We start from the raw sequence: 27,799 nt of genomic DNA on the forward strand, positions 1-27,799 counted from the left end.
ACAAAGCTAATCACAGGACTCCATGATACCAGGTAGCCATACAAATGGAAACTATGTTTCAAAGGTCAATGCTATGTTGAGAGTTCGGACAGGAAAAGTGTCTTTCCTATTTGACATCAAAGAGATTAGTTTATGTATAAATTGTTTCTACCGTATATCATTTATTTACCTATTTAGTGTTCAAGAAATTTGTCTAGCGGCTTATAGCACGGGCACGGGCCTACTGAAGTCAAGGAGCATTAGATATATCTGTGGAAGCATATGTACAAAGACTTGTTATTTGATCCATTAGTCATGATACATGCACCTAGATGCTAAATGGGTAAAAATGTTCTGGTTTGTGTCAGGGACAGTGAACCAAAAGAGAATTTTTTTTATTCATTCATGGGATGGGGGCATCGCTGGCTAGGCCAGCATTTATTGCCCATCCCTAATGTTCTTGAGAACTGAGTGGCTTGCTAGGCCATTTCAGAGGGCATTTAAGGGTCAATTTTGCTCACATGGCTGTGGGTCTGGAGTCAGGTTTAGGAGGGCAGATTTACCTCTCTAAAGGGCATTAGTGAAACAGATAGGTTTTTAAGACAAATGACAATGATTTCACGATCATAATTAGACTTTTAATTCCAGATTTTACTGAATTCAAACTTGGTGAGGATTCGAGGTGGGATATGAACCCAGGTCCCCAGAGCATTGCCCTGGGTCTCTGGGTTACTAGTCCAGTGACAATGCCACTACACCACCACCACCAAATGTATAGCTTAAAAACACAAAAACATAAGACACAAAATGTCCTTAATACTGGAGCTGGAATGCATCCAACCCAATATTCCAATGACTGACTAATACATAAAAAGAGGTGAAGGAGATTGGTACACATTTGATTCAAATAATTTTCTATTTCTCCCCATCAAGATGCACCGAGCTTCTGTTCAATATTCTCCTGACATGACTGGCATAATATCTAACTCACCTTCTGGTAAATCATTTAAAAGTCAATCAAAGGTAATTAAATCTCAGTATTAGAAGAGGCGAGTTAATAGAAAAGCAGACTGTAGCAATGATCCATTTGAATTGAGAACAGGTTAATAAGCATGACTGCTTATAACTCCAGCATAAATTGGCACCAAATTGGAAATTTCAATCTGAGGCAACAAGTGTGATAGAAGTTATAGCCGTGGAAAAATTCAAATTGAAACAGTTGTCACTCTTCTCAAGTTGGGCCAAGAGAATGCTGTCCAGACAGCATAGAGCGAGCATCTGGCTGTACAGCTGACCAGGATCTGAGGGATATTAATACTGGATCCCAAAATGGAAAAGTATGCCACTTCTCAGCATGTGCATGTCTCTTACTGAACAAAAGAAACTAAGTAGCTTTTTTAAACAAATTGATTTCTTTCTCATCAGTTAAGCATCAGTTTGCACAGCAGCCCATGACTTCTAGGAACAGAACAATCTGTATGACATTGCTTCTTGGTGAATGGGAGTTATCCTTAAGATATGCAGATGATAAAACAAATAAAAGCAGGTCAACAGATGCTTCCAAAAAGAGTTTTCTACTCTTATTCAAATAAATTATTTATGGAAAAGGCTTGTCTGAATGTTTCCCTTTGATCTTTTTCCCACCAGGACATTTTCATACATCCAAGAAATAAATATTGAATGATGTTATCCGTTGAAGGTAAATGAAGAACTTTTAACATTCTAGCTTTTAAAACAATTTTTAAAAAAAAAGTGTAGTACACGGTTGTTTTCTTAATGCCTTTATTTAAGTACATGAGTATTGATATAGAAATGGTATTCCCAAGTTAACACAAACAGCCTGTAAAGATCAATGCAGTGCACACTACTTCTAACTAGATTGTGCAAGAATGATGCCTATGTTGCACATTCAGGGACACAACAACTGAGGCTAGTCAGAAAAGAATGACATGAATAGAACTTAGGTTGGAGAATAGATTTTTGATTAACCTTTGAACCAAAGTGATTCACATCTAGACTGAAGATTATCCAAGTGCATCATAGAATTGTTAATGTGCTGTAACCCAGAAACATTAGGATGTGACATCATAGTCTACTACCTAAAATTGGCTGCAAATACAAAAGTGAATAGATAAGCTTATGTAGTTCTGTAATAAATGGGTTGCACTGTGCCCAAATTTCTTTAAACTTTCCATATATTGCAACCTTGCTCTCTGAAAATAAAATAGCGACAGAAAATTTCTTTACTACAGGAAGCAAGTTACTGCATTGTCTTTATTCAGCTATATTTTAGCTTTATAACGGCAATGAAATTGTAGATACCATAGCTTTTCCTCAGTTATTTTACCAAGAATCTGATTAAGTTCATGCCAACAAATTTTATGAGAGTCTCTTTTTAAGGAACAAAAAGGCTAAATACCCAATTCCTCCAAGCAGACTTACTATAAAACTAGCTCCCAAAAATGATGGAGCACGTTTTTTAGCAACCCGAAAAGCAGTAGGCAGTACTGCTGACAGTAAAATGTTGTTCACATTTCCCAAGACCTTTCGGAAAGTCCTTTGCTGTAACACACGATCATAATAAGTTTCTAAATTTGGCCGTTTTCCATTTCCCCAGTATTTTCTGGCAAGTCCAAGAAACTTCAGCCGATGCAATGTTACACCAAGAGATACATCTGCAAGACTAAAGAACTCACCACAGAGCCATGGCTGAAGTCCTTCTTCTGCTTAAGAAAAAGTTAAGCTGATCAATATTTCCACCAATGACTGAATATTGCAAGTTGTTTTACTTAAACATTTTCTACAAATTAATACAAGACAAAACAAGTTGTTTTATGATTCAAACATAGCCTTTTAATAAAGGTACAAATCAATAGAGTAAAGATTCCAGCTGATTTTCAGACTTGAATTTTCTTTACAATATGGTTTGTAGCACTCAATTAAAAATCAATTTTAGATTTTATTTAATTGCCCACTTTTCCCTAATTTCTGGCCAAATGTGCTACTTTCCAAAACAAGACCATCTACTTAAACTGCACAGTGGGAGAGTGTGGAGCATTTATTGAATGGTAAATGTTGATTGTGAAGTCAACAGGTGGTTAAGGTGGATGCACCAATGCTAATTTTCCCTCTCTGCCTTCAAAATGGAGCATTTTAATGTTATAGAGCACATGCTAATCTAAATTCACTAGGCAAGATTGGTCATTTCCTAAGTAGTTTAATGAGCCTGCAGGCCTGTGCCCTAGAGATTGCCAAACTCCTAACAAAAAGGACTAAACAAAAAAAAAACAAATATTCAACACATTTCAACTTCTAAATAGTGCTGGCTGTGGAACCAATTTGCACTATGGTTTTTACTGAATTCTCAAGATTAAATTAACCCAAAATGTAAAGATAGACGGTAAGTGACAACATGGGTTTCCTTCCATGAAGTCTCAATAACACCAGGATTAATCCAGACAATTTCAAACACAAGTTGAGGCTGAAGTTTCAACTTTGACTCCAATGTTGAATCCAATGCTCAACTACTACAACCATTTGTTTAAGATTTAATCAGACATCGCTGAAAATGAACATCACACTTTAAGAGCAACAAAAAAGTTAAATGTTCAGTGCTCTCAAATGTTCATCTTACTGATTTGAAGCACAAGCTTCCACCGGGGAATTAACTCTAGCATTTGGCTCAAATTTGTGGATAATCAAGTTCTGCAATGCCTTAGTATGTTTATCTTATGAATAGCTGTGATTTAGACCGGGAATATCCCAACTTCAAAATGTGTGTTAAATTAGCTAAATTGGGATGCAATATATGCACTGTAATTGGCCTCAGGCACCTAAATTAGTGGAGGGAAAATTCAGCTAGGGTTCCTACTCCTGATCACTACTTAGCAAACTCTACTCAAAGTATATAGGTATGGATGTTAGGCAAGGACAAGATTTCACTTCGATTTCCCTCATGGTCGAATAACCTGCAAATGTTCACTCACTCGAGAGAAGGACAATGTGACAGGCTTCCACAGAACTGTACCCTAGTGAACAGTCAAGAAAACAAAATGGGCAAAGTTTTTTTATATATAAAAGTGCTTGTGTTTTCTAAAATAAATGACTGAGTTATTGTAGCATTGTGAAACTACAGGTTTTTCTTGTAACCACAGAATAACAAATTGTATGATGGTCTACGGGGAAGGAAAGCAGCTGTAACTTTTACACAGTATAACTCTTCCAAACAGAAAAAAGATTAATTTTAAATTAGGGCCAATTCCTAATTTTCATGAGTACCTTGAACATAAATTGATGGAGTGCCATGCTTATAAAGAAACATCCCAAAGCACTCCATAAATGAGCAGAGGGCACCAAGCAGGAACTGTAAGTAAAGTTATGTGCGGTGTCTAAAGGTGAGGAGAGATGTCGGGCAGAAGGATTTAGGAAAAAAACATTTCCACAGCACAGGGACAAGGAGGCTGAAATCTCTGCTGCCAAAATATTACAATATTTCAAATGATAATATTGCTGAACAGAGCAATGGTGTAGGGCACTAATCCTCTAATTAAGAGGCTGGCACTTGCACATAGTCTACCAAATGTTTTAGATTTCTGATCTCAACCAAGTCATTATGGAGAGATGTTTCCCAACAGGAGAGGGAGAAAATCTGAAAACAAGATACCTCAGGCTGAGTCACACCTCAATTTCCCCAAGTACCACTTGGAAAGTTCCAAGACAGCAGGTTACCTGCCCCATAAACAAGCTAAAGAATAGAATGAGGGAAAAACTAAAAGCTGAAGAAAAGCAGTGTCCAAATATAACGGTAATTTATTTATTACAAACCTGGAGTTTCCTCAATCCTTCGCTGTAGCTCAGTCTCCACCTGGTCCAAAACATTTTCCAGCTCACGGAATATTTTTTTCAGGTAGTTTACATTATCATGGTCCCGTATCTTGGACTAAAGACAAAAAAACATCGATTTAAAAGGGGAACAGGGTTTATCTAAGAGTAGCCTAAGGTGAATAATACTCTGCTTCTTAAACATTTACAAATTAAGAGAACGCTGAAACTTCCATGTTAGTGCTCAGTGTGCTAGCAAATAATGTGGTGTTTTCAGCAACTGGGATATTTGTGCCATCAGCAAGCTTCCTGTGCTCTGGGCATTTCCCACAGCCTGCAGACAAATTTTAGCCCATTGATGTACAATAATTGCAAAAATTATAATATATAGACAAATATTAAATTCAAAAGATTTTCAGACGGAATAGGGATGGGGTCCATATTCTGGATACAGTCCGGGGGTAAAACTTCAGCATTATTCACACAAATAGATGATTACTAGAAATGCTACAAGCTAGATTTTGACAGACTAAACTATAGTAATAGGCAAAAAAGAAAAGGGGTCATTTTGGAAAGCAGTAAGGCAAAGCACCCAGACTTGGGTGTTTAACCTATGGTTTTACTCATGACAGGGTATCTTGCTTTTTGGTAACAATTTTCCATAGTACATTTGCTGGTTCTTAAAACCAAACTAATTTTTACTTATGTTACTGTTTATTGTTAGCAAGCTTATAATTTAAAAATACATTTTAAAGAGGTAAAGCACATAACGCAAACACTAAATAAATGAAAACACTTTTTTAATATTATTTATAAAAGCACTTACCTTAATTTGTTTCTGCTTTGTTAAATATGCTTCACGCAATTCTGGGTGTTCTTCAGCAAGCTTTTTTAACTCAGATTCAGTGTTTCCAATTTGGCCTGAAAGTAAATGAAGGTGCACATTAGAACTGAAGAGCTAAGTGGGGTTCGACTGCAGGGAAAGGAAGGGTGATTCAAATTCAATAGTTGGGATTTGGAATTGCAAAAGCATACTCCTTAGTTTTCTATGATTTAGCTTTTTATATCATAGCACACCGAATCAAGAAAATCTGAAACTGCACTTTTTTCTCAATGAGATGTGAGCAAAAGTGGCTAGGTCAGCATTTGTTGCTCATCCCTCATTGCCCTTGAGGTGCTGGGCACTTTCTGTGCCATACAGACTCTAAAACAATGCCATATTGAAGCGGGACAGTTATCATTAAGCTTGGAGGACAGAGAAAGCAAGAGAGAACAAATATGAACTAAATTGCAGATGCAAGCATGAAAACCATTTGCAAAACAGGTGGATTTTGTGAATTTGGGACTATAGATGATTGCTGAATGGATGCCTCAATTTGGGCAGAATGGTATGCATCATTTATCAATCCTGTGATCTGCAATTGGCCACATTCTGATCAATTCAAACTTTGAAATATCCGCAGAGCTACCCATTAGGAAAAATGGATATACCCTGAAATTAGAAATATATCGATTAATTGCCCTTCATATTTCAACTACACCCAAAACTGTAAACATCATGGAATAATTTGCTATTGTGCCTACTTTAAAAAGTTATCACACAATTAACAGTATGTACTGATTCTATGATTTATCAGGCTTTTTGTTCTAAAAGCCTGCATTTATATAGCAACTTTAGCATGAAAAATGTCCCAAGGCACTTCACAGAAGCAGAGGATGTTTAAAGAGATGTTTAGGGACAGAGTTCCAAAGCAGTGATAAAACAGCTGATTGCTCTGTCACCAGCAGAAGTCCAGAGGGGGAGAATGTCAGAGTTGGAGGATCAAAGAACATGTGTGGAACGCATGGTTGGGACAAGTTATTGACGGCAGAATGATGCAGGCTGTGGAGATTTATAAATGATTTTGAATTGTTGGTAGAAGCAATAAATATATTGCTGTTTTTTTGGAGATGTTGTTCTTTAATCTGTTAAATGTCTCAAAAGAATTCTCTGCATAGCAGCATACCTTCAAAAAACAGTGCCACCATTGCATTTTGTATTTCCCTTTGGTAAAGGTACTGGGGATATGTTAATGTTACGGCAAGTATACCCCAACTACAATAGTTAGAATGCAGTAAATTAATAAAAGGGGATTAAAAACCTATTTCCACCTGAAAATAAAAATTAACAAATTTTAATGAAAATATTAACATAAAATATGCAAGGCTTTCTTTCTTGCGGACAGAAAGAAAGACCCAAACCTCCCTGTCGCTTGCCATTTTAACACTCCACCCTGTTCTCTTGCCCACATGTCTGTCCTTGGCTTGCTGCATTGTTCCAGTGAAGCCCAACGCAAACTGGAGGAACAGCACCTCATCTTCCGACTAGGCACTTTACAGCCTTCTGGGCTGAATATTGAATTCAACAACTTTAGATCTTAAACTCCCCCTCCCCCCATCCCCACCCCGTTTCTTTCCCCCCCCCCTTTTTTTTTCAATAATTTATATAGATTCTTCTTTCCCCACCTATTTCCATTATTTTTAAATCTAAACTAAAACCTTGTTAGCCTTTCCACCCCACCCCCACTAGAGCTGTACTTTGAATATCCTGTCTTCCATTCTTAATTAGCACTTTTCTCAGACAAATGTCACCACCTTCGACACCTCTTTGACCCTTTTGTCTGTGACATCGTTTGATTATCTGCTCATCTCCACAATCACCACACCCTCAATGTGTCTCTCCCCCCTGCCCCCCCCCCCCCCCCACCCACCTTAAACCAATTTATATTTCTCCCTTCTTCTAACTATGCTTCAGTTCTGCCGAAGGGCCATGAAGGCTCGAAACGTTAACTGATTTCTTCTCCGCCGATGCTGCCAGACCTGCTGAGTTTTTCCAGGTAATTCTGTTTTTGTTTTGGATTTCCAGCATCCGCAGTAGCCTTTAGCTTTTTGTTTTTACAACTTCACAGGTGTCAACTCACGTGGCTTTTCATCATATGAGCAGATATTAAGTGCCCACAAGCTATTTGAGTGAGGTGAATTGCAGCCAGACTCTATGTCAGCTGTGGCTTAGTCCATAGCACCCTCGCCTTTGAATCAGAAGGTTGTGGGTTCATGTCCCACTCCCGGAAACCAAGAATTGTGATTGTACTCAAAAGAGTTGCAATCTGTGACTGATAACTCGAAAGAGTTTGAACCTGTTCTACCCTGAACACAACTTGTACACAGGGACAGAAGGACCTGGGGTTCACCTGCAGAGATCGTTGAAGGTTGCAAGTCATATTGAGAGAGCAGTTAGCAAAGTATATGGGATCTTGGGTTTCATAGAGACATTGACTACAAAAGCAGGAAAGTTATAAAGTTCTGTTAAGCCACAACTATGGTATGGCATCCAGTTCTGATTGCCACACTTTAGGAAGGGTGCAAAAGGTCCTTGAGGATGCAGAGGAGATTTAACAAGGATGAGGGGTTTTAGCTACAAGATTAAGTTGGAGAAGCTGTGGTTGTAGTCCTTGGAACAAAGGAGTTGAGGGGAGGTTTGATGGAGGTGTGAAAGATTATGACAGGTTTAGGTAAGATAGATGAAGAAAAACTGATCCCATTAGCTGATATCACAAGGACCAAGGGATACAGGTTTAAGGTTCTGGGCAAGAGATGTGAGAGGGATGTGAGGAAGTACATTTTATATGCAGTGAGTGGTAATGACCTGGAACTCACTGTCAATGGTGGAAGCAGAGTCAATGAATGATTTCAAAAGGAAATTGGATGGGGATTTGAGAGGGAACTACTTGCGGGGCTACAGGACTAGAGTGGGGGAATGGTACTGATTGCTCTATAGAGCATTGGCTTGGACTTGGATGAGCTGAATGACCTCCTATGCCATTATGACTCTATGACACAAACTTTCCAACAGAGATCAGCAGATTACAAACAGTATTGGGAGTCCCCAAATGTTTTTTTCCCCACCACTCTACCACCATATTTTTTGTTTTCTTTTCATAACATAGTCAGGTACATACCTGACTATATATCACTTATAACCTACTTCCAAAAGGCACAATAAGTACTATAGGGGCAATGTCTTACTAAATTCTAATAATCACAGTTGTGCCTCTAGTGTTACCATTAACATGCCCCTCCTCAACTAGGCGATGCAAATATCAGTTCTCTCTAATGTAGGAGGAGACTAAGCTGCATCATTAACACACCCTCACAATTTTGTAAAGGATGCAAAATGTATGGGCCTATGTTAAACCATAAATTAATCTACATATTTTAAAATATGCAACTTTCCTAAATCATCCTTCATCTGATACAACTGTGCTGTTGGATTCTACTTACTGCGAATTCTAGTGGTTGCATATGCAGGAATCATGGAGTCCAAAGTTAACTCTGGGTGAAGAATGCAGCCATGGGTATAGGCATCCATAGGGAGAGAGTCTAGTAGTTCTCGATAATGTTGTACTCGTGGATAATACAGGCTTCCTTCTTCTGGCAACAATTTAGGGATGTTTACTAGAAGTACAATACACAAAGGGCACTCTTATTAAAGCAATCAAGTTGCTAAGAAAAGCAAAAAGTGCATGTTTTACAGGCAATTTCGCCTTTAAAAAAGCTTGGCAGTTCTCTTCCAAAGGGAATGTAGGGAAGAATTATTCTGCAAGTAGAACCCTTTACATTTCTTAGATTTTCTAACTTCCAATATCAAAGAATTGAACACACACTACATTAATACATGAACCAACATGAAATTCCTTTGTCCACTACTTAGAAAGGCATTAACCCATTTACTTTAATATCCAATATCCCAATCTGATTTCAATCCTAAATTTCTTTGAACAAAGTCTAAGAATGCATACTATACCACATACATTCTAATTTCCATCAAGTAATTGGTTAGACATTTAAACAGAACATTACAAACAGATTGCAGAACATGTTACCTCAGAAACTGAAACATTCCAGCTGTTGAGTCTGCTAGGTCTACATATTGTACATTAGTTCAAAATCATTATGATTTGATGCAACAAAGGAATAACTGTAAAAAAAGACAAAAAATGTGTAAATGTGTTCAGGAAATCATAATCTGATTTATAAAGCTCAACTTAAATAATACAAAAATAATGTGAAAATAAATGTTAAAATGTCAAATGTGAAATAAAATATGTAAAATTCTCATATGTAAAATACATAAACTCAGACATATGTTTAGCTAGAAACAACAAAATCACATACATGCAACGCTTTCTTGCAAAGCAGCATGGGTGAGAGTGAAGAATGGTTCTAAAGCTGTTCAATTGAGAAAACTAAGATTTACATGAAAAATATGGTAAAATTTAAACACTTTACAAGAATATAATTTTTTGTTTAAAAGAGATTAGGTTGATTTTCTTGACAATTCAATGGTTAAATAAGCTGTGTAATATGGTAGGGAGCCCAGAGTTTGAAGGCACTGAGGAGTATCACAGTAGACTCAGAGGTCAAGTGCACTGTGTCACTCAAAAGTCCCAGTGCCAATGCCAAGTCCATCCTGAGTTAGTTGATAGCTGTCAGTGCAGCACTGGGTGCATTATAATTGGCCTTAACATCCACAGGCTACAGAGGGAAAGGGAAAAAAAACATAACGTTCCCACTCCAAGCTGCTGAATTCTGCATCAAAATATTGTTTTGTATATACCAAGAACACAAGAACTTAAAAAATGTTTTCTCTAGTTTTTTTCACAGTTCTATGTTACATTACTTTCAGAAAATGTGCAGCTTTTCTTTAAAAAAATATGTATGGTACACAAATACTATTTCACAGATCTCAAGATACCACCCATACCTTATATACCATATCAAGTCATCAACAGTACTGCAATGGGTGACTGATTTTTGAATGCAACAAATATAGTTTTGCTTTTGCAATATGAAATTATACTTGATAAAGATGCAAATTCTAAATTCTCTGATTACTCATTTGCTTAATATTTACGATTGGATCAACAAGCATGCACACATTCCATAAAACTGCCTTCAACTCAGCACTGTTAGCAATCTCACTTAGAGAAGCCATATGGAAAATAAATAAGCATACAGCAGGGGGTGCTGTACTCTATATTTAAATAAGAACAGTGATTGCTGATACTCTACTATGAGGCTTTAGAAGCTGAGCCAAAATAAGTCAAGCCATTAACAGACAGGCCATCCACTCAGATATCAGTACATTTACATTCCATACTCTCTTACCTACTTACACAAAATGGATTCTGTAATTTATATTTGTGACTGCATTTATAAACTAAATTTGTTTTCTTGACTGAAAATCTCAGACTTGAGTAGCATCACTTAAAAGCTCTCATTTACAGGACACCTGGAAAGCCTCAGCTGTTCAAGACATTAAGTACTTAAATCAATCACAACTCTGTGTTCAATATTCCCTTCCAAGGCAAACAAGGATTGTGGCAAGTTGCCAGAAGTATCCTTAGGAAGGGGAAGCCTCTGTCAGAGCTGTGTAAGTGGATGCATAGAGCATGACAAAACACAGAAGACATCCTGGTCACCCACTGCATTAGGATTTATTTCCAGCCACCTGGACTCATCTTGCCACTGGGCCAAGGCAGATCAGGACAAGGAGAGAGAGAATGAGGATGCGCAACACACCCTCACTATGAACCAATTCACACGCAAGTAATGCTCATCATCACCTTTCTATTATCTGCATGTGTGGACCTCAGGTGAGCACAGAATAGGTCTTACTTTTGACGCCCCCACAATTAAACAACCTGCTGATACTCATTGTTCAAGCTCAAACATGGACAATGGCGACCTGTGGAATGGCGACCTGTGGAAGGTCACAGTGCCCTTAAGACAAGACCACAGTGAGAGGAAATGGGAGAAGGGAAAAATTCAGTTAAACGATTGTTATAAAAGCATTTTTGCTGATTGAATCATCTAATCTAGACCTGAATCACCTAACCTAGGCCTTAATTCATATCATGCTTCTAAATCACATCTTCACTGAAACACAGATATGCACATAGATATACAGAGTTTCACTGAAACCAAGTATTTCCTTAATGTTACCATCTTCAAAGGTGTTCTCCAGGTAGTCAATGATCTGAGTGGATTCACAGATAATGTTGTCGCCATGAATTAATACAGGTACCTCTCCTGCTGGGTTCAAACGCATAAACCAAGGTTCATTGTGCTCACTCAATGGTAGGTTAACATCATACTCTTCACATTTTAGACCTTTTTCTGCAATAACCAAACGAACCTGAAACGCAGGAAAGAGATATTATCAACTCTACCTCACACTTTTAATCCTTTCACACTATGTTATTTATCGAGTGCTTGAATTTTGTTTATTATATACACATGCTTGATTTTTGCTTTTATTAACAACATTCGTACCAAAAGGACAAATTCAATGTATACAAGGCTTCTGTCTTAAAGCATACATGTTAACAAGTGTATTCAAAAGCAAGCAAAACAAAAAATTTCAGAACAGCGTTGGTAAAAACAGCAGCCATCCTACTCCTGCAGCCATCTATATCGCTATCCTGGAGACCAACAGGTTCTCCAGCTGCCAACTCAGGCTAAGTCCATAATTGAGTTTAATCAGAGATTCCTTCCTCAAAGTTATTCTATTCCATTGTAAGGCCACATTTTTGGACATCTATTAACTACCCATCTCCCCATATTGCCCAAATCTTGATCAGGCTTTTACCAACTGTAGGCTTACGTTCTCTAATGCTCTTCTAGTCAGCATCCCCATCTCTACCTGCCAACCTGCAATCATTCAAAACTCCACTGCTTGTGGCTTCATCTGCACAAGGTCCCAAATTGTAAGTATCCCATTCTAGCCAAGAACCAAAGCCTCCCAGTGCCCAAGCAAAATTATTTTAGCTTCTCATACTCATTTCAGGTTCTCACACCCATTTCAAAGCATTCTATAGCATTGCCTCACCCTATCTCAATTTTGTCTATTTATTCATTCACAGGATGAGGGTGTTACTGGAAAGACCAGCATTTATTGCCCATCTCTCGTTGTCCTGGAAAGGTGGTGGTGAGTGACCTCCTTTAATCACTGCGGTCAGTGTGGTGAAGGTACTCTTAACATTGTTGTTAAATAGGGAGTTCCACAATTTTGCCCAGCAGCAAGGTGATGTATTTCCAAGTCAGGAGAATGTGTGACATGGAGCAGAGCTTAAAAGGTGATGGTATGCCCATGCCCCCTGTACTTCCAGGTGGTCACAGGTTTGGGAGGTGCTGCCAAAGACGCCTCAGTGAGTTGATGCAGTTCATCTTAAAGATAGTACACACTGCAGACCTGTATGCTTTTGGCATACTCTTCTACATTCCTCAGTGAACCAGTGCTGGTCGCTGGTCTTGAGGGTAATGGTAGAGTGAGAGATGTGAGAGAAGTAAGTCTTATTCTTACTATACTTCTTTATATCAGTTTGATACAAGCCTGCTAGGCCATTTCAGGCAGTTAAGAATCATTGCTGAGAGGCTGGACATATAAACCAGACCAGATAATTGTATTAGTGAGCCAGTTGATTTTTTTTGAAACTATAATTGGATAGCTTCAAGGTCACCATTACTGATATCAAATTCTTATTTTAGATTTAGTTTTTAACTGAATTAAAATTTGCAAACTACCATGATGAGATTTGAACTGACATTTCCAGATTATTAATCTCGGCTTCTAAATTAATAGTCCAGTAATGTATTCACAACATATCATATTCTAACTACAGTAGGAAATCAAGGGACATGGAAATAGAACAGGAGACTGAATTGAGGTTTATCTGCCATGATCTTATTGAATGGCTGAGCAGTCTCAAAGGATTTTAATGTCTACTCCTGCTCCTTTTGCTTATCTACCTATGCAGCCATATGCCCCTACACCCAATCTCCATTCCTCCAACAGCAGCCTACCCTTTGTCCTCAGTTTCTCTAGCTTACCGTCACTGGGCATGCAGCCAATTAAACCCTGCCCTGAGGAACTCCTTATACCCCCAAGCTTCTCTCCTCTGCATGCTATCACCTGCCCTCAAAAGTGCTGTCTTCAACCATACCTTCAGACCCACCCACCTAACCATTGCATCATCTTTTTTCCTCTTGCTTGGCACTGTTTATTCTTTTCTCTGACCTGTAAAGTGTTTTGAGAAATCTCTCTGTATGCATGGACCTTGACAGATAAGTGAGTTTTTCATTTATGTTCTAAGTGGCAAAAAAAATTATATTACTTACCATGTTTTTGGAAAAGCCTGTGTATCTTTAAACTCTAGCCACTGAATGAAGGTATAGATGCATCACAAAGGGCCTCACAATAATAGCGCTGCCCTATCCTGCTCATCTCCTATCAGTTGATTCTGAAGCATATTTGCAACTCACTAAATAGTATGTTTTTGTAACAATGTCCTAAGTCATAACATCAAATAATACCATTGTTACATAATAAGTTTGTTTCAGGCGCTTCAATATAAAGATCCAAGGTAACCAATATAACTCCAGAAAGAGTTCCTCCTGTAATGACAGTCAATTCAAGCTAAGTGCATATTCTAATTACAATTTGCAGTTTCAAAGTATTCCACCATATTGCTGATGTACTTTTAAAAGGTCTGAATTTTGTCACAACATGGTACACATTTTGAAAGTCAACATTTCTAAGAATTTGTTTCTGCAGAGTTCTTTATTTAGATTTCATTTTAGAATAAGTGACAAAATCAGATATAATACCAAGGCTTACTGTATCTAATCTAGTTCCTTTTCTTTTCCACGTGAATTTCTAGGAAAAGGGAGGACAGAGAGTAGCACCTAAGGGAGTTATCCAGTCCAATCTGTGGCTCCAGAGTGGACCGCACGTTTTGAGAAAAATAAAAGTGTAAAATCACAGGAAACAGGTAATTGATTGTTGGTATTTTTCTCATTTATCTTTCAAAACTCATGTAATTTTAGTAATTGTAAAGTTTTAATAGTAGTAGTAAGCTTTACTACTATTTGTAAACCTTATTAGATTGGCTGGTGTGTATTTTCTATTTATCCTAACTAGGGAATTTCAATCATGTTAGGTAGGACATTTCTTGAAATAAGAATATAAGCACAGGCAGGACTAGAGACATTAATTAAAATTTAATCAGGAAAATAATTAAATAAATACTATAAAAATGGCAGAACAGGTGTGGCAGCTGCAGTATGTTGGAGTTCATGGGCACCTGTGTGATCCACGTGTCTGCAGCTGAAGGAACTTTGCCTCAGGGTCATGCTCTGCAGCTCTGCCTCCAGCTCAATGGGACACATTAGGGAGGGGGAAATATACCTGATATTTTGGTCCAGGAGGCGATCACGCTCCTTAGGATAGGGTCATCTGAAGCAGTCCACGTCCAAATGCAGCAAGACCTGGACAATATCCAGACTTGGGCTGACAAGTGGCAAGTAACATTAGTGCCACACAAGTGCCAGGCAATGACCATCTCCAACAAGAGAGAATCTAACCATCACCCCTTGACATTAAGTAGCATTGCCATCACTGAATCCCCCACTATCAACATCCTGGGGGTTCCATTTGACCAGAAACTGAATGGGGCTAGCCATATAAATACTGTGGCTACAAGAGCAGGTCAGAGGCTGGGAACCCTGCGGCAAGTAACTCACCTCCTGACTCACCAAAGTCTGTCCACCATCTACAAGGTACAAGTCAGGACTATAACAGACTGTGACGGAATATCTCCCACTCGCCTGGGTGAGTGCAGCTCCAACAACACTCAAGAAGCTTGACACCATCCAGGACAAAGCAGCCTGCTTGTTGGCACCCCATCCACAAACATTCACTCCCTCTACCACTGACGCACAGTGGCAGCAGTGTATATCATCTACAAGATGCACTGCAGGAACTCACCAAGCCTCCTTAGGCAGCACCTTACAAACACACAACCACTACCATCTTGAAGGACAAGGGCAGCAGGCACCTGAGAACATCACCTGAAAGTTCCCCTCCAAGTCATTCACCATCCTGACTTGGAAATATATCACCGTTCCTTCACTGTCGCTGGTCAAAATCCTGGAACTCCCTCCCTAACAGCACTGTGGGTGTACCTACGTGACATGGGCTGCAGCAGTTCAAGAAGGCATCTCACCACCAACTTCTCAAGGGCAATTAGGGATGGGCAATAAATGCTGGCCTAGCCAGCAACACCCACATCCCATAAATGAATTTTTAAAAAATCTGATTTGTTCCATGATCAGGAACAGGAGGGTGTGACTGTGAGTGAGGCAGGTATGAGGCTCAAGGCAGTAAAAGTGGAGGACCCTCAGCCCTTGCAATTGTCCAATAGATTTGAGGTTCTTGCAGCCTGTAAGGATGAAAATTGCAGGGTGGATGAGCAAACAGGCCAAGGCTCTATGGTACAAGAAGCCGCTCAAGTGTTAGGGGCGAGGGTAGAGTTAAAAGGAATGTAGTGGTAGTAGGGGACAGTATAGTCAGGGGGATAGGCACAGTTCTGTGCAGCCAAGAGAATGAGTCCAGGAGACTGCTTTGTCTGCTGGTGCCAGAGTTCAGGACATCTGCTCTGGGCTGGAGAGGAACTCGCATTGGGAGGGGGAGGATCCAGTTGTTGTGGTACATGTAGGTACCAACAACGTAGGTAGGACTAGGAAAGAGGCTTTGCTTAGAGAGTAGGATCAGCTATGGGCTAAATTAACAAACAGATCTTCATTACCTGAGCCATGAGCAAATTGGAGCAGGGTAAGATTGGAAAGTTAAATGCATGGCTCAAAGGTTAGTGTGGGAGAGATGGGTTTCGATTCATGGGGTACTGACACCAGTACTAGGGAAAGTGGAAGCTGTACTGTTGGGATGGTCTTCATCGGAACCGTGCTGGGACCATTGTTCTAGCAAGTTATATAACTGGGGAAGTAGAGAGGGCTTTAATCTAAATAGTGGGGGGATGAGGAATCAGGTGAGAGAAGATGCAATAAATTAAAGAGAGGGGTCCAGGTAAGAGAGCAAGGTAGCTTTAAGAGAATTGATAGAGTGTAGCAGGAAGGGACAGACGTACAAACTTCAGTGAGCCAGTAGTTAAAGGTTAGAGCTTGTAAAGGTAAAGAAAAAAAAGAGTTAAAGGCACTTTATATGAATGCACACAGCATTCACAATAAGGTAGATGAATTGACAGCAAAAATGGAAGTAAACAAGTGACATAATTACCAAGGCTGAAGGTTCAAGGGTATACGACAATTAGGAAGGATAGGCAAAAAGGAGTGCCGCTAATAAAGGATAACATCAGCACATTAGTGATAGAGAATCTTAGATTGGAAGATCAAGACATAGAATCAGTTTGGGTGGAGCTAAGAATGAGGGAAGGGCAACAAACATTGGTAGGAATTGTTTATGGTCCACCAAACCATAGTAGCAATATAGGGCATGGTATAAATTAGGAAATTAGAGGTGCATGTAACAAGGATAATACAGTAATCATGGGGGACTTCAATCTACAAACAGACTGGGTAAACCTAATTAGCACTAACGCTGAGGACGGCGAATTCATGGAACATATCCAAGATGGTTTTCTAGAACAGTATTTTGAGGACCAACTAGAGAACAGGCTATTTTAGATCTAGTATTGTGCAACGAGAAAGGGCTAATTAATAATCTGATTGTAAAGGAGCCTCTGGGGAAGAGTGGCCATAATATGATGGCATTTTACATTAAGGTTTAAAGTGAGGTATTTCAATCTGAAACTGGGGTCATAAATATAAATAAGGGAAATTGGCTGTGGTAGATTGGGAAACGACATTAAAAGCAGACAGATAGTGGCTAGCATTTAAAGAATTAATACATGGTTTACATCAAAATTTATTCCCTTGAGGCACAAAAATCCAGCAGGAAAGGTGATCCAACCATGGCTAACAAGAGAAGTTAAGGATCGTATTAGATCAAAGGAAGAGGCTTATAAAGTTGTCAAAACAAAGGATTGAGAGCATTTTAGAATTCAGCGCAAGAGGACCAAGGAACTGATAAAGAAAGAGAAAATAGAATATGAAAGTAAGCTAGCGAGAAACATAAAAACGGACTGCAAAAGCTTCCATAGGTATGTGAAAAGGAAAGTATTAGCAAAGACAAATGTGGGTCCACTACTGGCAGAGGCAGGAGAATTTATATTGGGGAATAAGGAAATGGCAGAGAAACTAACAATGACTTTGTGTCTGTCTCCAGGAAGAATGTACAAAAACTTCCCAGGAATATGAGAACACCAAGGGACCAGTGATAAAAAACGAACTGAAAATAATTAAAGAAAAGTAGTACTGGAGGAATTAATGGGACTGAGGGAAATCCTGTTTGACAAACGAGTTGTAGTTTTTTGAGGATGTTATGAGCAGAATAGATAAGGGGGAACCAGTGGATGTGGTGTATTTGGATTTTCAGAAGGCTTTCAATAAGGTCCCAAACAGGAGGTAAGCAAGCAAAATTCAAGCATATGGGATTGGGGGTAATATACTGGCATGGATTGAGGATTGGTTAATGGACAGAATCAAGGTTCACAGTCTCAGAATAAGAGGTAGGCCATTTAGGACTGAGATGAGGAGGAATTTCTTCACTTAGGAGGGTAGTGAATCTTTGGAATTCTTGTTCCTGATGGACATAGATAGATTTCTAGATATTAAAGATATCAAGGGATATGGGATAGTGTGAGAAAATGGCACTGAGGTAGAACATCAGCCATGATCTAGTTGAACGGCAGAGCAGGCTTGAGGGACCGAATGGTCTACTCCTATTTCTATGTTCCCATGCTCCTATGCTTATTCAGAAGACACTGGTAATTCCATGGTTTGCAGCTGCTCGCAGAGGTCATTATTCAAAAACAAACTTTAATAGTCAATGCTAGCTGAATTATTGGACTGTGGAGGACATGCTACATCAACACAAACAAGTCCAGCAGTTATCACTGTATGGAAACCCATGTTATGAAACCCAAAGTTACCTTAAGGTTGAGCTCAAAGGTCAAGAACTTCAACTCCCAATGGACCTCAGACTTACCGTGTACGTGCAAGCCGGAAGCAGGCTGCACATGTACAGTTCTGAATCTTTACATTCTTTGGGCTCAGGACAGGCCCCGTGCACCCCTGCATAAAGAGAAAAAGAGGGTGCGAAAACCCAGGTCAGGTGACTGCATGCGAAGCACCATGGGCAACAAGTGTCCCAGAAAGGAGGCAAGGGAGGGGGACAGTGAGCAGCCCCAAACAGGCGAGGGGGGATAGGGAGAGGTTCCAAAAGTAAGTTCCCAGGTAAGGGACAGAGACAGAGGACAGAAACAGGTCCCAGTTAAGGAACAAGAAAGGATCAGTGAAACATGCTCCAAACAGGAAAAGGGCTGCGAGGAGCAGACTTTAAGTGAAGAAGGCAGCCAAAAGTTGGTGACTCCATGCTGCGGGCCGTTCTTCCTGGTGCAGCCGAAGATCTTAAATTGTGCTTGTTGGTGCTTGGATGCATACTCGGGAATCCAGAGGAACGGAACCTCGGAAGATGAGATTGAAACCCTGGAAATGGGCTGTTGCTGAAGCCATCCAAGTTGGAGCGACTTTTGGAGAGAATTTCAAAGGTCTTTGAAGATTGGAATCTCTCGTGAGAGGAATGGAGTTTTAGGGAGATTGGTTGACTCAGTGTTACTGACACTTGGGTAGACTGTTGAGAAATCCAGGGTTTCTGTCTTGGTCACGTCTGCCATTTATTGTGTAGTGTGGTGTGTTCGGCCACAGTTGGCTTGTTAATTCACATGAACTTCATACTTGTGCTAAATGTTAAGAGTGTAAGATAGCAAATTGTTTTATCTTTCTGACCTTGTATAGTAAAGATTATTTTTCTTTGTTTAAAACCCATGGAATCTTATGGCTTTCCTCGCTGAGCAAGTGTCTTAAATCTCAAACTTTGTCTACTTTAAACAAAACGTTATTGGTCCCTCACCGGATCTCACAAACAAATTGGGAGATCTGGCCCCCCAAGCTGTCATAACACCTGTAACACTAGCTCAGGCTCACAGCTCCTCCAACTGAGATTCACTTATTCAGCACAGAGTCTGGAATCTTGATTCTGATTTATAATTTTTCAAACTCCACTTTCAAGTAAAACAGGCATATTCTCCAGTTACTGGGCAGAAAGTTTTAAGTGGATTTTAAACTCAAAAATATAGATTCCACTATACTTTGACAACTCTGAAAACTTAGCCAGGAGAGAATGAAAACATTCCGCCGGCAGTCAGTTGTATTGATTACAATTAGTTAACAGACATAAGTTGCTTGATTCATATAAAGAACATCCCTCTTAATCCAAAGTTCCTTTAATTGAATTGTCTGTCAATTTGAATCAAAATGGGATAAAAACTTATTTAGAATATATTGCTTAATTTGAATTATTAACTGATTCAAATCCCCAAACCAAGTGGCACCCTGACAGGTGAAATCCACAATTTGACTTGCCCATTGATCAACAGCAGGTGGTGCAGGGCTTAATCACCTAAGCGATTGTCAAACCTTTTTATATCTCTATTTAACAACGTAGCTAGCTAGACGTGCAAGTGCTTCATATTTGTTTTACCCTAATGGTAAAGAGCATCCCAGATAAATGAAGGAAGTTGTTTCACAGAAATATCACATAGCTCCCACCACACATTCCAGAGGTTACCAGAAAAATTTCAGGAGCAAAAAGAACAGGATATCTCAATGTTAAATCAGGCTGCCGAGCTAGCTGAAGCCGATCAGCACAGCAACCATACCTAGGTTATCTGATTTCATCTTGTTTTAAAAGACAAATAAATTCACAAACATTTGGAACCCTTTTGGTTTCAGCATCATCAATCAACCACTTCCTAAATGGCCACGTCATCAAATACAGATCTACATAAGGAGAGGTCAGTTGACATTTTCTGCAGGAATGTCGTAACAGCATACATGACCAAATTCCTTAAATTTTACCTGGTTATAAGCTCAATGACATCTTTAATGCTGATAAAGCAGGTCTCCACCTCATCCCCCACAAAACCCCCCCCAAAAAAGCTGTACCACATCAAAAAATAAACAGATGGTGAGCAAAGGTTACATCATTAATTACCACATTTTTGCAAGCATGACTGGTCAAAAAACTAGAAATTCCAGAACCTTCCCTAACCCTAATGGTGTTGCAGTCTGCTGGCAACCTAAAAACAATGCAGGGATGACTGATGGTCTTGGAGGTGTAGTAGCTGCATCTCTCTGATGAAAGCAAGGCTTCACAATCTAGAAAAGCAGACCAACAGTTGACAACAGTGCTGCCAACATGAATTGTCTGCATCTATGCATGATGATCCTGTAGATCCTTTTCAAGAATACATACAATTCCCTTTTGAAAATTGTTTAACATGCTAACAATAGCCTTTCAGGCTGTGCATTCCAAATTGTCCTTTTCCAAACAACTTGGGAGTCAGGAGGGTTACCTGGAGCAATGCACCTCTGGGAGGAAGAGCCCATCACCCGTACTTACAAGGCCTTAGCCCTGGAGAAGCAAGACAATTTGTTGCCCACCAGTGGTTTCCTCAAAGGGCAAGTATCCCAGCTGGATCTGGACTTAAGGGATCTAGGGTGGGGGGGGTGCAGGGGGTGGTCCACTGTTTCAAGCCATTGATCTCAACTGCCAAGCATGGGCTCAGGAGGCATCCTTGTTTTCAGTCTGGCTCCTCCGTGAGCGGAGTGCATCCTCCAGACCCAAGAGGAGTCCGGTTCTTTCTAGTGTCCACCAGTGATTGCCAGTGCAAAGGAACTAAAAACGGAGTCAGTGAAGCTGGGCATTTCCAGGAGGGGGTCAGAGGACAGGAGGAGTTGGGGGGCAGGAGCAGTTGGGGGGCAGAAACAGGATCAGGAGTTTCTGCTGAAAATTTCAACAATTTAGATAAAAAAATTAAATTTCCCTACTCTTTTTAGAAGACAAATGCAACTCTTGATATCACAATCAGAGAATCTACACATCAGTTAACACCTCATTAAAAAAATGTATCGTTTACATTTCACACAAGCGTGCACTTGATTCTTCAGTTCTGAAGACGTCACATTTGACTCAAAACATTAACCATTTCTCTCCGCAGATGCTGCCAGACCTGAGTATTTAAAGCATGTGTTTTTATTTCAGGTCTCCAGCATCCACTATATTTTGCTTTTATTTTGTATTCGTATAGTACATTTGACATTAAGAAAAATTCCTAAGGCACTTCACATATGGAAGCTGATGGGGAAAGAGCCATGGAGACAGATTAGTAGGGGAGCAGAGGTTGGTGGACATAGATAGGTGTCTTGGGGAGTGTGCAGCTGTTGCCACAAAGGATTCACCATAGGTGAGAGAAAGAGAGGGAGGGAATTATATATCCAAAAAAAAAATCAGAAGGCTGAAGAATGCCCAGGAAGGTAATATAAGACATGGAGAATGTTTTACAGATTGGGTGAAACAAGCCCATGAAGGTATTTGGTCAGAATGAGTAGTTTACAAGGACAAGGGCCAGTTTAGGTCAATGATGGGTGAGTGGATCTCAGTGCAGAACAGAATATAGGTTATTTGCGGTTTCCTCTACATTGGAGAGACCAAACGCAGACTGTGTGACTGCTTTGCAGAACACCTTCGGTCTGTCCGCAAGCATGACCCAGACCTTCCTGTCGCTTGCCATTTCAACACTCCAACCTGCTCTCATGCCCACATGTCCGTCCTTGGCCTGCTGCATTGTTCCAGTGAAGCTCAACGCAAACTGGAGGAACAGCAGCTCATCTTCCAACTAGGGACTTTACAGCCTTCCGGACTGAATATTGAGTTCAACAATTTTAGATCATGAATTCTCTTCTCCATCCCCACCCCCTTTCCGATCCCCCTTTTTTTTCCAATTCATATAGATTTTTCTTTTCCCACCTATTTCCATTATTTTTAAATGTATTTCCATCCATTGTTTTATCTCTACCTTTTAGCCTATTTCGATCCCTTCCCTTCACCCCACCCCACCCCATTCCACTAGGGCTATCTGTACCTTGCTTGTCCTGCTTTCTACCCTTAATTAGCACATTCCTTAGATAATATCACCACCTTCAACACCTCTTTGTCCTTTTGCCTATGACATCTTTGGTTATCTCCACTGGCCCTCTATCCAGCTCTATCTGTCGTCGTCGTCCCCCTACCCCACCCCCCAACACCCCCCTTCCCCACCATCCCCCCACCTCCCAACACCCCCCTTCCCCACCATCCCCCCACCTTCCCCACCATCCCCCCACCTTCCCCACCACCCCAACCCTCCCCCACCACCACCACCTCCCAACCCCCCCCCACCACCACCACCTCCCAACCCCCCCCCACCACCACCACCTCCCAACCCCCCACCCCACCACCACCACCTCCCAACCCCCCACCCCACCACCACCTCCCAGCCCCCCCCACCACCTCCCAACACCCCCCACCACCACCTACCAACACCCCCACCCCCTTCCCCCCCCAACACCCCCTTCCCCCCCCCAACACCCCCTTCCCCCCCCCCAACACCCCCTTCCCCCCCCCCAACACCCCCTTCCCCCCCCCAACACCCCCTTCCCCCCCCAACACCCCCTTCCCCCCCCCCAACACCCCCTTCCCCCCCCCCAACACCCCCTTCCCCCCCCCAACACCCCCTTCCCCCCCCCAACACCCCCTTCCCCACCTCCCAACCCCCCCAACACCCACCTTCCCCACCCCCCCTTCCCCCTTAAACCAGCTTATATTTCACCTCTTTTCTATTTTTACTTAGTTCTGTTGAAGAGTCATACGGACGCGAAGCGTTAACTGTGTTCCTCTCCGCAGATGCTGCCAGACCTGCTGAGTTTCTCCAGGTATTTTTATTTTTGTTTTTTGATGAATGGGTGTTCATGGAGAATGGGAGGGCATTAAAATAATTAAATGTAGAGATGGCAAAGAATGGATAAGGGTTTTAGTAGCAGAGGGGCAGCAATGTTGCATCAATAGAAATAGGTTATATTGGTGATGGTTAGAACATGGTGTTTTGCTCACCCAACTGGAGTACACAAAAATATGCCACTATGCTTCAATGTCCAATTTAACTTACAACTCAAACTATTACCTATCACTCCAAACGTTACACGCCTATGTTCAAAAATCTCATCCATCACATTAACAGCAAGTTGTACTATGAAGGCGTTGTTTAAGTTGCATTTGTGTATTATAATTTGTACATGTGTAATGCTTGGATATTAGAGGGATTAAAATATTAAACCTGTACATTGGTAGCGGTACACAAATAGTTTGGAAATCTCTGTCCTCGACTAATTCAAGACGTAATCAGATGCCCCTAGACTTGTGAAGTCAATTTCCCGTGTTGTAGCACAAGATAGTGTAAAACTCAAAAGACCAAAATGATTTGATTCTACACACTATCATTGACGGTGATCCAGTCTCCACCTCACCTTCACCATATGCAAATGACACCAATCACCACAGGCATGAATCTGCGCATAAAACATAATCGTCCCAGGCCTCAGGTGTCAATAAACTTGACCCAGGTTAAACCCACCTGAAGGCGGAGTTTCAGGCATAGGTCGGTCACCTCATTGCATGGCAGAAAAACATAACAAGGCACCATCTATCATGTCGCCCTAATACAGAGCGGGAGGTGAGGGAAGGGAAAAGGGGCAACCGCAGGGAAGGGGCCAAAGGCGTGGAGAACAAGGGGAAGAGGAGAAGTATGTTCAACATCAACCGGCCCATCCCAGCTCACTCTGCATTATCCAAAACCATCTCACCTTCTGTGAACAAAAAGACTGCGACCAATGGTACAGAACCAATTTGACGCGAGTCTTCTCAGGTTTTGGAGTGACTTGCAATGACCCGTCACCTTGTTCCGGCCTTCGCACCTCCATCTTTCGACATCGTTCATCCCCAACCCGCTTCCCCTGAGCAGCCGCCATCGCGCCTCTCGCCGGCCCGAAACCTGCGTGCACCGTGCTCCCAGGGCATTCTGGGTGATGTAGTCCAAGGAGGTGCCCAGCCCAGCCTCTCTCCATTATAGAGGCCCCTTAGAAAACTACAACTCCCATAGCTCAAAGCGTTGGCTAGGTGGTGAGTGCAGAATGGTGGGAGCAGCCAAATTAAATTATAAAGATTGGAAACTGATATTAGGATTCAATTAAAAACAGACTACATCTGAAATTATTTTGTGCAAAGGAAGAAAAATATTGGGGGTCATCTTCAACTTCGGCAAGTGATCAGTAAACTGGCAGAAGTTAAAAATAAACAAAAACAGAAAATGCTGGAAAAATTCAGGCCTGGCAGCATCTGTGGAGAGAGAAACAGGTTTAATGATTCGAGTCCGTATCACCCATCTACAGCTCTACATGAGGTGAATTCTACATCTCTGAAGAAGGGTCATACAGATTCGAAACGTTAACTCTTGTTTCTTTCTTCACAGATGCTGCTCGGCCTGCTGAGTTTTTCCAGTATTTTCTGTTTTTGTTTCAGATTTCCAGCACTACAGTGTTTTGTTTTTATCTTAGAAGTTAAAAATAATCCTGGAAGAGGATGAGGTGAATTCAATTGTTATGGAGAATAATTTGGTTGTTTGCAACTTTTTCCAAAGACTTGGACATTAAAATCATTCAGACATGGAAGGAAATGGAGATCATGAGCTAAAAATGAACAGAGTGGTTTAGAGCCTACTTCAGACAGTGGGAACCCTGATAACAATTTAGTATCTAGCTTTAAAGGAGAACAGTATGACGCATCCAAGTGTGTTGACAGTACAAAGCTAGTTGGAAATGTAAACTGAGGATGCAAAGAAGCCGCAAAAGGATATAGATAGGTTAAGTCAGTGGGCAAGAATATGATGTATGGAATATATATGATCTTATTGAATAGCGGAGCATATTTGAAGGATCAAATATTCTACTCCTGATATTTCTTAAGTTCTTATGTTCAGAGGTGGCAGAAAACATACAGCATTGGATCGACCACACGTTACGCACCTCACCATATTTTCCTTCCCAAATTGGGCAGCCAGTCCAATACTATCAGTTTTCTACTCCCACCAAAGTTGGAAGTTACCACCATTGTGTAATCTTTCCAAAGATGCTGATTGGCCTGCTGAGTGTTTCCAGTTTTTCTTTTTTTGTTTCAAATTTCCAGTGTCTGCAGATCTTTTGTTGTTGTTTATATTGTGAAGTCTCAATATTAGGCAGGTTTGGCAAATCCACAATATTGCAATATTTTAGTGCTAGCCTGTAACATAAATGTCGATACTAATTTACATGATTCTCCAATGTACAAGGAGTCATGGAGTATACGAACATGACAAAATGTGCTCTTTTCATCAATCCCGTCGTATATATGATAGTAATAATGGTATTTTATTCAAGAAAGGTATTCACAGCTCAAAGGCAGAATGCCAGCAACAGCAGTACCTTTCCGTCTTGCATCTTATAGAGTTGGAGTTTAGTCAAACTTCTGAGTCGCTTTGATCGCTCTGGGTGTGGCGGTGGTAACCAGTTCTGAAACTGAGTAGACTGCATAAGGGATTTTCCGAAGTTAGTATAAATATTAACTCTCCTTGTTTGTAGAGTTTTGAGCTTTGTCAGCAGGGAAGGATTCCACTTGAACAATATTTAGCTTATTTATGACCAAGACCACTGCAAACCAAAGGTAGCCCTCTTCGGGTTGGTCCTCAATTAAGTAGTTAACTGATGAAATGTATATGTACTTCAGTGCCTGTAATGTAGGTATGGTGCATTGGTTTGTAATTTTAAGAGAGTTTTAATTCAACATTACCCTTCTTTTCACATCCATTCCACCACTTGCCTGTTACCTAATGAATTTGTCTATTTTTGTTACTGCATGATTGTTACATGCTTGCATGTTTTTGACCTGATGACTTAGTTTATATATGAAATTTTCTATGTAAGTTACACTGCAATTCATATATTCACAGCAATTGCATATCCTGCTGGTATTTGCCCGATGTGAGGTGTGACGTGGATGCAAAGAGTTCTCAAAGAGGGTTAAGCATACTACGTGAGTGGCAGGAGATGCAATGACTTCACAGCATACTTTGTGCAGACATTGTTCTCAGAGCTCTGAACCTAGTGAGCTGCAAATGATGGATTGCACTAGGTGTGCCCAGGCCCCACACTCACTAATTATGGCCAGTGCTTAAGCAAACGGGAGAGTCTCCTGCTGCCATCTCTGGGAAACAGGACATCTTGCCTTTCCTGGACAGCCTGGAGGAGAATTTGCATGGAGGTATTGCTGAACCGTAGGGCCACACATTGTCTTCTCTGCGACTTTCTGATAATTGCAGAATCTGGAGCTCCTGACTTGAAGTAAGTGAATGGTTCTGCGGGTGCCCTTTAAATATGGCGCCAAGACCTTCGACCCCATGAGGTAAGGGCAGGGATGGCAACTTATACCCAATCTATACTCCAGAACAGAAGCTACCTCCCTTCAACACTGAAACAGGCCAGTCGGCCAAACTTGTCTCTGAAGAAGAGTCATACGGACTCGAAACGTTAACTCTGTTTTTCCCTCCACATATGCTGTTAGACCTGCTAAGTTTTTCCAGCATGTTCTGTTTTTGTTTCAGATTTTCAGCATCCGCAGTATTTTGCTTTTGTCTCTGTTGTCGTTTATGTTTCACACAAATCTTCCCCTACCCACTTTCATCTAGTCCTATCAGCAAATACTTGTATTCCTTTTTTCCTGTCTGCTTAGCTAACTTCCTCTAAAATGCATTTCTGCTATATATCTCAACTATTCCTTGTAGTAGGGAGTTCCACACTCCTACTACTCTTTGGATAAAGAAGTTTCTCCTGAATTGCATATTGGATTTATTATTAACTATCTTATAATTATATGTACTCTAGTTTTAGTCACCCCTACAAGCGGAAATATTCTTTCTACACCTACCTTATAAAACCTTTTCATTACCTTAAAGACCCCTATTAGGTCACGCAGCAGCCTTCTCTTGGCCTGTTTCTGGTATCATCCTTGTAAATC

The 27,799-nt window shown here is 40.7% G+C and overlaps 1 protein-coding gene across 2 annotated transcripts; it reads right to left on the minus strand.

Moving 5' to 3' along the window:
- Positions 1 to 1,744: 1,744 nt before the first annotated feature.
- Positions 1,745 to 24,751, minus strand: gdap1 (ganglioside induced differentiation associated protein 1). Of its 2 annotated transcripts, none has more exons than XM_078540292.1 (6): positions 24,559 to 24,751; positions 11,845 to 12,037; positions 9,121 to 9,294; positions 5,627 to 5,721; positions 4,804 to 4,918; positions 1,745 to 2,702 (listed from the first exon to the last, which is right to left on the minus strand). In XM_078540292.1, exons 1-6 carry the CDS (start codon positions 24,721 to 24,723, stop codon positions 2,359 to 2,361), a joined length of 1,086 nt encoding a protein of 361 aa, XP_078396418.1. In that variant the 5' UTR covers positions 24,724 to 24,751; the 3' UTR covers positions 1,745 to 2,358. The 2 variants fall into 2 exon arrangements, with proteins under 2 accessions (XP_078396418.1, XP_078396419.1); XM_078540293.1 differs by lacking the exon at positions 24,559 to 24,751 and adding an exon at positions 14,519 to 14,630.
- Between the last annotated feature and the right edge of the window lie 3,048 nt (positions 24,752 to 27,799).

The sequence above is a fragment of the Cetorhinus maximus genome, chromosome 4 (assembly GCF_964194155.1).
Source record: "Cetorhinus maximus chromosome 4, sCetMax3.hap1.1, whole genome shotgun sequence".
NCBI lineage: Eukaryota > Metazoa > Chordata > Chondrichthyes > Lamniformes > Cetorhinidae > Cetorhinus > Cetorhinus maximus.